At 37.1% G+C, this 14,335-nt stretch overlaps 1 protein-coding gene across 1 annotated transcript in view; it reads right to left on the bottom strand.

Annotated features, from left to right (window-relative positions):
• Positions 1-14,335, bottom strand: part of MAP4K5 (mitogen-activated protein kinase kinase kinase kinase 5) — a 106,704-nt gene that overhangs the window by 68,100 nt on the left and 24,269 nt on the right. Inside the window, exons 4-6 of the mRNA XM_070419958.1 lie at positions 8,113-8,203; positions 7,553-7,617; positions 3,764-3,819 (exon numbers count right to left, since the gene is read on the bottom strand). Coding sequence (XP_070276059.1) covers positions 3,764-3,819; positions 7,553-7,617; positions 8,113-8,203 — 212 coding nt within the window. The remainder of the gene's footprint in view (positions 1-3,763; positions 3,820-7,552; positions 7,618-8,112; positions 8,204-14,335) is intronic.

Genomic DNA, 14,335 nt, shown 5'->3' with positions numbered 1-14,335 from the left:
CCCTGATCGCTCTGCAGCTCTGTGTGTGACAGGGGGCAGCACCCCAACCCCCCCCACCCCCCACGGGCCCTGCTCTATGTGAGACGGGGTAGAGCCATACCTCCCCATCGGCTCTGCCCTGAGTGTGACAGTGGCGGCGCCCCAACCTCCTGATCGGCCCTGCTCTGTGTGTGACAGGGTGTGGCGCCCCAACTCCCCCCCCCCCCCCATGGACCCTGCTCTGTGTGTGACAGGGGGTGGTGCCCCAACTCCCCTATTGGCCCTGCTCTGTGCGTGACAGGGGGGAGCTCCTCAACCCCCTGATCGGCCCTGCTCTGTGCGTGACAGGGGGGAGCTCCCCAAACCCCTGATCGGCCCTGCTCTGTGCGTGACAGGGGGGAGCTCCCCAAACCCCTGATGGGCCCTGCTCTGTGTGTGACAGGGGGGAGCTTCCCAAACCCCTGATTGACCCTGCTCTGTGTGTGACAGGGTACGGAGCCCCAACCCCCCTGATGGTCCCTGCTCTGTGAGTGACAGGGGCAGCGCCCCAACCCCCTGATCGGCCCTGCTCTTTGCGTGGCAGGGTGTGGCGCCACAACCTCCCCATTGACCCTGCCTTGAGTGTGACAGAGGGCGGTGCCCCAACCCCCCAACCGGCCCTACCCTGAACGTGACTAGGGGTGGCATCGCAACCTCCCCATCCGCCCTGCTCTGTGCATGACAGGGGGCGGCGCCCCAACTCCCCAATCGGCCCTGCTCTGAGCCCCACCAGGCGCTGCACCTAGGGATTGGGCGTGCCCTCTGCCACCCGGGAGCAGGCCTAAGCCAGCAGGTCATTATCTCCCGAGGGGTCCCAGACTGCGAGAGGGCACAGGCCAGGCTGAGGGACCCCCCTCTCCCCCCGAGTGCACAAATTTTTGTGCACCGGGCCTCTAGTATAATAATAATAAAAGGCTAATGTGCACATTGACTGAACAGCAGAATGACCGGTTGCATGATGCGCACTGGCCACCAGGGGGCAGACGCTCAATGCAGGAGCTGCCCTCTGGTGGTCAGTGCACTTCCATATGGGGAGTGCCACTCAGACAGAAGCTGGCTCATGGCTGGCCAGTGCAGTGGTGGTGGCAGGAGCCTCTCCGTGGTGGCACTAAGAATGTCCAACTAATGGTTTAGACCTGATCCCTTGGGGGCCTAAGCCGTTAGTGGGACATCCCCTGAGGGCTCCCTGGCTGCCAGAAGGATGTCTGACTGCAAGTTTAGGCCTGATTCCCTGGGGAGTGGGCCTAAGTCGACAGGTGGACATCTCCCAAGGGGTCCTGGACTGTGAATGGGCACAGGCCAGGCTGAGGGACCCCCCCCCCCCCCCCCCCCGCCACCGAGTGCACAAATTTTTGTGCACCGGACCTCTAGTATTTAAAAAAACTGTATATACAGGGTGTCCCCCAAAAATGTATACACATTTTAACAGCTGATGGCTCAATTTTGAAAATAAAATGTATTTTAATAAAAACTGCCTTTGTAATTATTCAAAGTGTGTGTATACATTTTTTGGACACCTATATTTAAGGTGTACATGATAACTTGATTACTTGAGTCAAAGTAGTTAACCTATCATCTCCTCACATAGTTGCTGTTTGTGAAGAGAGCACCCGAAATCTATTCTTAGCGTATTTTCAGTATAGCAGTATTAACCTTAGTCATCACGCTATACATTAGTAATTAATCAATCTATATGATTGCAACTTTATACTCTTTGATCAACATCTCCCCATTTTTCTTCCCCAACTTTGCCCAGACCCTGGTAACCATCATTCTACTTTCTGTATCTGTAAGTTCAACTAGGTTCTACAGATAAGTAAGATCATGTAGTATTATTTGTCTTTCTATTCCTGGCTTATTTCACTTAGCAAAATGTTCTCCAAATTCATTCGTGTTGTCACAAATGACAGGATTCCCTCTTTTTATGATTGAACTAGAGGCCCAGTGCATGAAAATTCATGCACTAGAGGGGGTTGTCCCTTGGCCCAGCCTGCCCCCTCTCATAGTCCAGGAGCCCTCAGGGGCGGGAGGTGACCCGGTGATCAGGGGAAGGCAATGCCTGATCACACCTCTGCTGCTGCCACTGCCAGCAGCGCAAGCCTCGGCCGGCCCTGGTTACCTGAGCCTTGGGCGGCCCTGGGCAGCTGGGGGGCTGAGGGGACTGGGGGATTCTGGAGGCAGGCACTCGGAGTAGCCAGGCCTGCCTGGGGGCAAGCTCGGCCTTGCCATGTGCCTGCCGCCCCAGCAGGGCTGAGGGGACTGGGCGCCGCCATCTTGTGGCTGTGGGCACCACCATCTTTGAGGGCATGGCAGTCAATTAGCATATTCCCTCCTTATTGGCTATGGGTGCTGCCATCTTTGAAGGCAGGGCAGGCAATTAGCATCTTTGAGGGTGGGGCATTCAATTAGCATATTCCCTCCTTATTGGCTGTGGGTGCCACCATCTTTGAGGGCAGGGCAGTCAATTAGCATCTTTGAGGGTGGGGCAGTCAATTAGCATATTCCCTCTTTATTAGATAGAATAATATGGTGTGTGTGTGTGTGTGTGTGTCACACCTTCTTTAACCATTCAGACAGAGGTGAAAATTTGTGAAAATAATAAAATTTTAAAATTGGAACTAATCTTGGAGGCCACTTCTTCCAAAGAGTCATTTTATCCTTGAGGAACTAGAACTATAGAAGAAATTATGGTCATAAACCAGAGCAAGAATGCAAATGCAAGTTACTATTTCCATTCTGTACTCTGTCCATTACTATACAAGCAATGACCTTTGCAAATTAAAATATAAAAAATTTATTCTGTCAATAATTCTTTGCTATGAGTATATGATTAGCTTTGTATTGTATGTGGATACAAAGAGATTTCTATGTTATGTGAATGTTAAGAAGTATATATATATATAATTTCCTTTCATATATCTAACAGTAAGATTTAACATGGTATGTCTTTTAAAGCATGTGGAAACCAAATCTTTTTTAAATGACTAGAGCTTTCTCTGAAATCAGGTCAATCTCCTCTATATGGAAGAACACACAGAACCATTTATTACATTCTGAACAAACTATACAATCTAGGAAATGTAAGGACAGAAGCATCAATTAATAATGATCAGTTGTAAATTAACAAAATAAAAAACACAAGCACTACAACTTAATAACCCTCTTCCTTTTTTAAATGCTTTAAAGTATATGAACAAAACTGTGAATTGCTAATTTTCTCAATGAGTAGTCTTTCAGGACACTGAAAAGATAGATATATTGGGATAAATGCTGCATACTGTATACTATGGAAGATTCACAACCTACTTTAACATATTAAAAGCACTCACAGGTTTGAAATAAAGAAACGTCTGCATAATACGATATTTCCCAAGCTTTTAGAAAAAAGATTCTGCTCAAATAAACTCACAAAAATTCTTTACAAAAAATAAAAATAGATTTAGCTATCAATGATTCTTATTAATATCACACAGAACTAGGATTTCCAGATACCATTCTGGGTAATTGTTATGCTAATTTATTTTCTTTTGGGGAAAAAATGGCAAAGACCACTGTGTATATCAGCATCAGCTTAAAAGAATTCCTATCAATCATTCATGAAAGAAATAACTAGGCTTACAGAATTACAATATGAGAAGTTAACAGAAAAAGATTGGTTTTCAAACTTTTTTGTGCACATCACCATTTTATAGTTTTCAATTGTAAAAGGAGAACTGCCTTTTAGCTACATAAGTAATTGTAGTACCTGTAAAGTTTCTCTGCATACATAGGCTATTTGCAATTCTGATAATGGTCCAGTAACTAGAAAGAAAAAAAAAAAAGACCACATTGTAATACATTTGAATACATCAGATTAAAAATAGTCTACTATTGCCCTAACCGGTTTGGCTCAGTGGATAGAGCGTCAGCCTGCGGACTCAAGGGTCCCAGGTTCGATTCCGGTCAAGGGCATGTACCTTGGTTGCGGGCACATCCCCAGTAGGGTGTGTGCAAGAAGCAGCTGATCGATGTTTCTGGCTCTCTATCCCTCTCCCTTCCTCTCTATAAAAAAATCAATAAAATATATATATAAAAAAATAGTCTACTATTAATTTTTTATTTTTATTTATTTTTTTTAAAATATATTTTACTGATTTTTTACAGAGAGGAAGGGAGAGAGATAGAGAGCTAGAAACATCAATGAGAGAGAAACATCGATCAGCTGCCTCCTGCACACGCCCACAACCCAGGTACATGCCCTTGACCGGAATCGAACCTGGGACCTTTCAGTCCGCAGGCCGACGCTCTATCCACTGAGCCAAACCAGTTTTGGCTACTATTAATTTTTTAATTGATTTCAGAGAAAGGAAGGGTGAGAGAGAGATAGAAACATTAATGATGAGAGCATATCATTAATCGGCTGCTTCCTGCATGCCCCTACTGTGGATCAAGCTGGCAACCCAGGCATGTGCCCTGACCAGGAATTGAAGCCAACCTTTCAGTGCACAGGACAATACCCAACCAACTGAGCCACAAAGGCCATGGTAAGATATTATTTCTTTAGTATAATTCTTTACTACAGCTGTCAAAATAGAGAGGCTTGATCCAGGACCTTATCTAAGTGTTTAAAAAAGCAGGCAGATCACTTCTGGCAACCAGATCTCTCCCTATTATGAAATACAAAATCCTTCTGCATGTACCCAATATTTGAAATCTAGAGTGGTGTATGCTGACAGTGAAACCAAATGAGGTACTTCCTTTTAATCTTAAGAGAAATATTTTACTGCACATTTTAATCACTGATTCTCTACACCTACTCTGAAACATAAACTTTTGATTCTTAGTAACCTGGGAAATCACAGTAAAAGAAAAGCCACTTTATTAACAGTTTATTTTAAGTGTAGAGCAGTGATTCCCAAAGTGGGCGCTACCGCCCCCTGGTAGGCACTGCAGCGATCCAGGGGGGCGGTGATGGCCACAGGTGCATTTGGGGGCGATGAGTAACTGCTATTAAAATTTAAAAAAAATTAATTTCCAGGGCCTGAGTAATATTTTTTCTGGAAAGGGGGCGGTAGGCCAAATAAGTTTGGGAACCACTGGTGTAGAGGCTCTTGATTACTATGTTAATATACTATTTACAGAAATGAATACTACTTAAGATTCGATTCAATTCAACAAATACCAGATTTTAATAATGGAAAGTAGAAACTTCATGAAGATAAAATTAATGCCTCAAAACAATTCTTTAATTGAACACAAGAAGTAATGAAAAATGCCAACTATATAGTTTTATTTATCCATATTCTTGGGTTCTCATTCTGTAATAGTGCAATGAATAAAAATTATAATTACTGTATAAAAACTCTATATGAAAGATAATAATTCTTCCTAAAATCATAGAAAATACTTTTTTAGTTTTTGTTTTTATTGATTTTTAGAGAGTGAGAGGAAGGGAAAACGGAAAGGGAGAGGGAGAGAGGGAAAGAGAGAGGGAGAGGGAGAGGGAGAGAGGGAGAGAGAGAGAGAGAGAGGGGGAGAGGGAGAGAAGAAGAGAGGGAGATGGGGAGAGAGAGAGGAAGACATCAATCTGTTGTTCCACTTATAAAATGCATTCATTGGTTGATTCTTGTATGTGCCCTGACTGGGGATCAAACCCACAACCTTGGCGTATCGGGATGACACTCTAAGCAACTGAGCTACCCAGTCATGGCCACAGAAAATACTTTTAAATCAAGTGGCATAAGCTATTTTCTATCAATAATTCTTTAAAATCAACAACAGGGTAAAATAAAAGAGAATAGTCATTCTAGTATGATATAATACATAAGAAAATAAAAGACTACTAAATAAGAAAATAAACCTTATTTTTCTCTTTTAAAACATGAGATTAGTTTTTGCTTTAAACACTTAATTATTTTGTATATTTGCAACTATGTGGTATTAAATATTATTTTAAATAAAAAGAGTCAATCCCCACTCAGGGCATGTATAGAAGGCAACCTATCGATGTTACCTCTTTCTCTCTCTCTTTCCCCTTTTCTCCCTCTCTAAAAAATAAAAAATAAAAAAAAAGAGGCAGTTGCCAGAGTTTAGACATCACAACCTTTTTTTGTCATGGCTTATTTGTTGTGATAAAATTAGATTATTATATTTATTAATGTATAATTAAATAAGACATCAATACATTTATATTATAATTCAAATTTTTACTTATGAGTCCCACTTCTCCTCCCTAGAGGTAATGACTTATCAATTGGATATGTTTCCTTTCATTTTGGTGTGCATTGACATTCGTACGTATACTTTTAAAAAGTCTAAGTATGATTGATTATGTTATACAAATTTTTTCATGATTCATTTTTTCCATTTAAAAAAATGTCCTTGCCCTAGCTGGTTTGGCTCAGTGGAGAGAGCATCGGCCTGTGGACTGAAGGGTCCCAGGTTCGATTTCGGTCAAGGGCATATACCTTGGCTGCGGGCACATACCCAGTAGGGAGTGTGCAGGAGGCAGCTGATCGATGTTTCTCTGTCATCGATGTTTCTAACTCTCTATCCCTCTCCCTTCCTCTCTGTAAAAAATCAATAAAATATATTTTAAAAAATGTCCTTGGGGCAATATACCCCAGACAATATAAATGGAACTACTGCATCTTTTTAACTGCTTCATAGTATTCCATATTATAGATGCAGTATATATTTAACCACTGCTCTATTGACTGACAATTAAAAATTTGACCTCTACAATCTACATATATTATTTCAATGGCTATAGCACTTGTTTTTAGAAGTACTACGGTTTCATTTGTAAACTACATCTGTAAATTGCATGAAATTTGATAAGGCTTTCAATATAAAGATTTCAGCATAGAAACATTAGAAAAGACTCCTTAAATATTTAAAAATACATAATAAATTAAACAACACATGGTTGCAATAGTTTTACTATTCTATATCCAGTTAAATAAAGTTATTTTATAAAGATCTATGCTTAGTCTCATAAACTCTAGAAATTCAGGAAATTGTCAACAACAAAACAAACTGGAAGCTAAACTGTAGAGACAAAAGAAAAACTATTTCTATATAATATTATGAGACAAAATCAAATTCAAATGAAAAAAACTGCCTAAATTAACAGAATGCTAAACAAAAATATTATAGCAACAACTAAATTGCTTTCCTAGATAGCAGGTTAAAATATTAAGACAGATACATAATTTATTTTATGAGAGAATTACCCTTTGCATTTTAATTCTTACTTACAAGGAAGTTTAGGCAGTTTTATTGGTAGAAAAAATACTTTCCTAAAAGACTACATCTAAAAAGTAAAATTTGGATTGTTCAAGTACATTTGACTTCCTCAGTTCAGGCTCCAGCAAATTTAACTGAATAAACAAAAAATTAAATTTAAATTTCTTTTATGCAATACTCCAAAAACAGAACAGATGAGTGTAAAACAGTAAATCTACCTGTTAATATCCCTGGTTAACTAGACATGTCAAATAACAACCATTAAAATCAGAGTCAGTCTCAAAATATAAAAACAAATTAATAGTACCATGGTAAATATCTTGAAGTGATCCGCCACCACAGTATTCCATACAAATCCACAGTTTTTCCCGACTAATATGAAAGAGAAAGAAAAGTATATTAGCTAGTAATTCTCAACCACTCACAACTGTGAAGGCTCAGCACACCAAGTTTTAGGATGAATTATTACAACAGAAAATTGCCCTGGCAGTCTCTTTTATTTTTATTTTTCCTTTTTACTGAATTAATTGGGGTATGGCAATCTCTCTTCAAGCTACAGAAAACATACTGACTTCAGCATTGTTCCTATCTTACATAGTTTGGAATACGACAACTTTTATAAGCTAAAACACTTACTTGTAATCTTTCATAATATTTCATTAAGGTAGCCAGATAAGGCATAATTGCATAAATGGAGGTGTTACTATTAATATAGAGGGAAACAATAAGAGAACCTGAGAAATTTTAGAACTTTAGACAATATAATTTTTAAAATTTATATGTATAACTGCACTGACATAAAAGGGAGGGAGAGTGGTAGCAAAGAAATACAAAGAGAGATTAGAAGCTTTTTTTTTTTTTTTTTACCTGAGATAGCTCCCAAAGTAGGCAACAATGTTGCAATGTTTACATTCTTTAACCATAAATATTTCTTGCTGAATCAAAGAAAAATCATCTCCTGAAAAACAAAATAATAGCTTGGTCATCATGTTAGATTTTGAGTCTCTATATATGGGAAGGATGGAAAACTTTACAATAAATATTAGAGATGAGGAATTCTTACTACTTCAAAGGGAATGTAAACTGGTACATTCTTTCTATAAAACCAGAAGCCATAATAATGTACAAAATCTTTGAACTCATAATTTTGCTTCAAAAATTTTTTTCTTGAGATATGCAGATAAATGTTCTCTACAGTGTGACTTAACAATTAGAGAATGATTAAATAACTTATGGTATAGTTATAGATATAATACAGTTAAAAACAGGTTTTGATATGAAAATATGTTCATGTTACATTAAGTGTAGGGATAGTTTATATAATTATGTAAGTACATATGTATATAGAAAAAACGTTTTAAAAACATACACCATATTTATGTCTGGGTAGTAAAATTAAAAGTAACTTTGCTTTCTTCTTTTGATTTGCATTTTCCAATCTGTCTATCATAAACCTATATGAGTTAACAAGAAAAAGTTATATTAACATGAAATATTATTTATGGGAATTTATAGTTGTTAGATACATTCTGGCACTCCATTATGAACCATTTGGGGCTCTTGCCCCTCCTGGCGATTTTCTTCTCTCTCTAAAATCAATAAAAACACATTAAAATAAAAAAAAGATATTTCGTCTTAAATATTCTGCAGTTTCACCACTACATTTGCACATGGGCATTTCTTATTATTTATTCTGGTTGAAATTCTTAAATATTTGGTGTTTTCTCTGAGTTCTGAAAAATTTTCAATAGAAATGCTCCAAATGCCTTTGTCAAATTGTATCCTTAATTAGACCTAAGTTAGATCTTTTCACTCTATCTTGGACTTATTTTATATTCTTCCATATTTTTGCTTCTTTGAGCTATGTTTTGCATAGTTTCTTCATTCAATCTATATCTAACTTTGTTACATCTATTGAATTTTAAATATATAATTATTTTTCATTTTCAGAACATCAATTTGGTTATTTTTCAAATCTGCCTGTCTTTCTTTTAGCAATTTATTACTTTTACTCATAGTTTCAAACCATTCTTTTATTTTTCTAATCATATCGTATGTAATTCCAAAATCTGATGTCTTAATAGTTCTGTTCTGCTTGTTGTTTCTGCTAGCTCTTGCTCAAAGCACCTTAATTCCTTGTGTCTTCTGTGATTTTTGACTCTTGAGCTAATATTTCTTGGAGCTTTATGTGTGGGAATTCTTTCAAGCTTGAGTTAAAGTGAGAGACTATCTTACCTTCTGCTATGTGACTGGGTGTGCCACCCAAGGACACATTTGCAACTATTAATCCAAGAGTTTTTGTTTGTTTTTGCTAATCCCCACCAGAGGATATTTTTCCCATTGATTTTTGGAGAGAGTGGAAGGGAGGGAGGGAGGAAGAGGAAAAGGGGGAAAGGGTAAAGGAGAGAGAGAGAGAGAGACAAATAGACTGGCTGCCTCTTGAACACACCCCAGCCCTGGACACCCTTGGGTGCACAGGCCGATGCGCAACACTGGCCAGGGCAAAAAAACCCGAGGTTTTTAAAGCAACACACACAGTGCGATTCCAATTCAAGACAAGCAATATTTATTGTTGTTGTTTGCAGATGACAAAGTACAATTAAAGAAAACCCTAAAGACTCCTCCAAAAAGCATTAGAACTAATAAATAAATTTGGTAAAGTAGCAGGATGTAAAATTAATAAAGAAATCGATTGCATTCTGAGCTACAGAAATGGTTAATCATTTTTAGAAATAATCATTTGTCTGTGTATAAAAAGAATACATTTTTATATACCAGTAACGAACAATCAGAAAAAATTAAGAAAACAATTCCATCAAAATTAAAAATTGCCTAGGAATAAATTTAACTAAGGAAATAAAAGACCTGTACTCAGAAAACTCTCAGACACTGAAGAAAAAAATCAAAGACAATACAAACAAATGGAAGGATATACTCCAAATAGCCAAAGCAATACTGAAAAAGAATAATTTTTCAATTGAGCAAAATGAATGAAGAATGCAAATAAATAGGACAGTCAATTCTAACAAAACAATTTCTTTGGGATGTCAATCTTAGACTCTGAAAATTCAACTAAAGAGAAAAATCCTATCCATTTTAAATTCACCAATTTAGAACCTGGCATTGTAGTTCACCTTTTTTATTAGTAACAGAAAATATTTACATTTCAACTTTATCTTGTGTTCAAAAACAAACTGGAATCTAACTGAAAAAGAGTACCCTAGAAGTAAGTGACTTTTACCTATTTAAATAGCAGGAAATATCTAACCGTATTAGTTTTCTATATCTATTATGTAAAAGAACATATTTGGGGGCTTTTGTGACCTCAAATTAACATTTTCCACCAATTCAGGCTTGAGCTTTCCAAATACTGAAGATAGTATACTAATGTTTTACTCTACAGATTATTTTTAAAAATTGAAATTATTAGATTTGAAAATAAGAGCAAATAGTGAATAGCAAGAACGTAACACTTAACTAGGATAGCTGACATTTGTCCCATTTGGCCAAAGCCCTTACTTTGGAATTTCTTTGAAGAACATTAACAAGGCAAACTAACAGCTGTTTAAATCTTTATAGACATTGACTTTTTAAAAATTTGTTCTTTCTGTGCTTATCCAGGAAACAAGACAAAAGTGAGAAACGTTTTAAACATCTATTAAAAGATACTTAAAGATTCTTACTTATTTTTTAAAAACTGTTATTTTATTTAAACATACTGAACTATTTCATTACTTCAATTTAGCATTTAAAAAAACAAGCAAGCAAAAGTATACTGCATTAATGACTCTGGGTGGTAATTTTACTAAATCCCATCCCTGTAAGTAAGACTTACAGTTTTCAACAAACTATAATTTGCATAACTTTAAAATATTATCATATAGTTTCACCATAAAAGAAGGATAATTAGAAGAGAGGAGAGAGGGGAAGGGAAAGTAGGATTCTGATGATTAACTGTCCTAAGAATCTTGCTCCTGTTCTGGCTATTGGCTGCTACTAACTACAAACTTGTTTGAGCAAATGAACATCTGTAAATTGAGTTAGAGGTCTAGCTGAAATTCAGACAAGGACAGGAAAACATGGTCATAAACATCATCATAATACCTGCCTCCTATTCTGGGGTAGTTCTGATGCCTGAACAAAGAGATGGAAAAATGCAACTAAAAATCAAAACAGTATCACTAATATACATTATTTACTTTCAATACTAATCACTGGTATGTCAAACTTTATCTGTAAGATGGTATCATATTTAATAAGCAGCTACTATTAAAATGTAATACAGAAATGGTTAAATCATTCTTAGAAATAATCATTTGGCCCTAACCAGTTTGGCTCAGTGGATAGAGAGTCGGCCTGCAGACTGAAGGGTCCCAGGTTCGATTCTGGTCAAGGGCATGTACCTTGGTTGCGGGCACATCCCAAGTAGGGGGCGTGCAGGAGGCAGCTGATCGATGTTTCTCATCGATATTTCTAACTCTCTATTCCACTCCCTGCCTCTCTGTAAAAAATCAATAAAATATATTTTTTAAAAAATAATCATTTGTCTGTGTATAAAAAGAATAAGAAAAACATGAGGACCTAGGAAGGAATGCTGACTTATCTTTTTCAATTGTTTTTGTGACTAATTAAAAAACCAACTCTCTGTGCCAATTTATTTTTATTGTTAACGCTAATGTTCACTTTAGAATTTTTATGAGTATTAGGAAAAGCATCAAAGGCAAATTTTCAGTAAAATTTTAAATATAATATAAATGTAAATTGCCAGGGGTTAAGTCAGTAAATCAGTAATAAAATTCAAGGCTCTAAAATTACTATAAACTTTAATTATTTTTAACTGGAGTGAAAAGTATTATTGAGTTTATAGCTGCAATTTCATTTACTTAAAAAAAAAGTTTTGTTTATAATGAATCAGACATAAGGCTTTTTGTAAGTCATACTGGCAAATAATTATCTTTTCATGTCTAAAAACAATTCTAAACCAGCTCATCTGTTAAATCAATATAAGGAAGCACTTTTGTAATGTACTGGCTTAAGTGCAATTTTTTAAAAAGCTGAATTCATTTCTGAAATACAGCTATCTCCAGAATTATCTGGCATATCTGAACTGAATGATGAAATAATTCTTTAGCATACCATCAGATTTTTTATCTAAACATTCCCTTAGGTCTATTGTGAAATGTGAAAAACACCATCTACTCTGGCTTTACTGAAAATGCTAAAACACCATGCTGTAAAAATCTATGGTCATACAGAAAACATTTCTTTTAAAGGCAAGAGACAAAAGGAAAAAAAACTCCACAATTAAAATGTAATACCCTAGCTGGTTTGGCTCAGTGGATAGAGCGTCAGCCTGCAGACTGAAGGGTCCCAGGTTTGATTCCGGTCAAGGGCACATGCCCAGGTTGCAGGCTCGATCCCCAGTGTGGCGTGTGCAGGAGGCAGCCAATCGATGATTATCTCTCATCATTGATATTTCTCTCTCCCTCTCCCTTCCTCTCTGAAATCAATAAAAATATATCAAAAAAAGTAATGAAACAACCCAAATAAATAAAATCACCATCACAAACAGAAGATCAATTCCTCAATTCTAAAGCACAGATGATGAAAATAAATGAAACTGTTTTCTAAAAAGAAAAGAATATATACTTAAACTAATTTAGAACCTGGCATTTTATTTCTCAGGTGACTAATTTTTAAAATTAAAATCACTACTAACCAAGAATAAAAATCTAAAGGTATAATAAAGATTAAGGCTGTATTTTCTGCACATCAGAGCTTAGAGAAGATATGCAGGCAGCACTTGGTGCCACAATCAATCAGGCAGAAGCAACAAGTCACCTACCTGTAAGAAGAAAAATATCAGGCTGGCCTTACAATTTTCTCTAACAGTATTCAAGGGAGAAAATGTCTATAGGTTTTTTGATTGTGGGAAAAGAATGTATAATACAGTAATTATATAGATATTAATTTGTCATTCTTATACAAAGACAACAGAAAGACAATTATAATATTCATCTGTACAAAGAATATACTGTTCCAGGTGTTGAAATATGGCAGTGAAGACAGATCACTATTCTCATGGATCTTACACTGTAGGAGAGACTGACCTTAAACAAACAAATATATATAAATAAATAAGTATCAAGCAGTCACATGTCCTATGCAGAGAACTAAAATAACCAGCGCCTGGGTGTCTACTTTAAATTAGGTAGTCAGAAATGGGTCTCTCTGAGGACACAACATTTAAATTGAAATCTGAATGACCAAGAATCTCCTGAGCAAAGATCATGAAAAGTAGTACTTCAAGTAGAATAGAAGACCTAGTTTAATCTTGGACTGTTTTGTTTAATTTTAATCCTCACCCGAGGATGTTTTTATTGGTATTTTTAGAAAGATAGAAACATCCATGTAAGAGAAACATCCATCAGTTGCCTTGATTGGGGATGAAATCCGCAACCTTTTGGTGTGTGGGACAACACTCCAATCAACTAGGCTGTTCCAATAAAAAGAAAGCAGAGGCAGAGTAAGGAAGTGGAAACGATACATGATGAGCTCAGAATAGTAGACAGGGCAGCTCATATAGGGTTTTATAAGCAAGGTTCAAAGTCTGAATATTATTCTAAGTGGATTTGGAAACACCACAAATGTTTTAAAGCAGGAGAGCACAAAAATTTGTGTTTTAAAAAGACCACTCTGGTAGTTTTATGGAAACTAGGTGGTGGTAGATGGGAAGTGTGGGAGAGGAAACGGGGAGGCCAAGAGAGTGGAGATGGTAATAATGAGAAGTAGTTGGATTCAGGATATGTTTTGGAAGTGGAGTTGAAGGAACTTGCTGACAGACTGACCCTGGAGTGCAAACAAAAGAGAGAAATCAAGGCAATGGCTTGGCTAACTGCCTAGCAAAATGGGGAAGACTGATCTAGGAAAAGCAGGTTTGGGAAGATCAATTTGTGGATTCAAATTATATTATCCCTAACACTTACATGATCCATCCCATCAACAGCTAACCTATCATGTATGTGTGTGTGTGTGTGTGTGTATATATTTATATATATATATACACACACACTCTAGAGGCCCGGTGCAC

This window comes from Myotis yumanensis, unplaced genomic scaffold (genome assembly GCF_028538775.1).
Source record: "Myotis yumanensis isolate MYYU_CA2020_CCGP unplaced genomic scaffold, mMyoYum1.0.hap1 SCAF_1, whole genome shotgun sequence".
Taxonomy (NCBI): domain Eukaryota; kingdom Metazoa; phylum Chordata; class Mammalia; order Chiroptera; family Vespertilionidae; genus Myotis; species Myotis yumanensis.
This window is presented reverse-complemented; position numbering and strand designations above follow the sequence as displayed.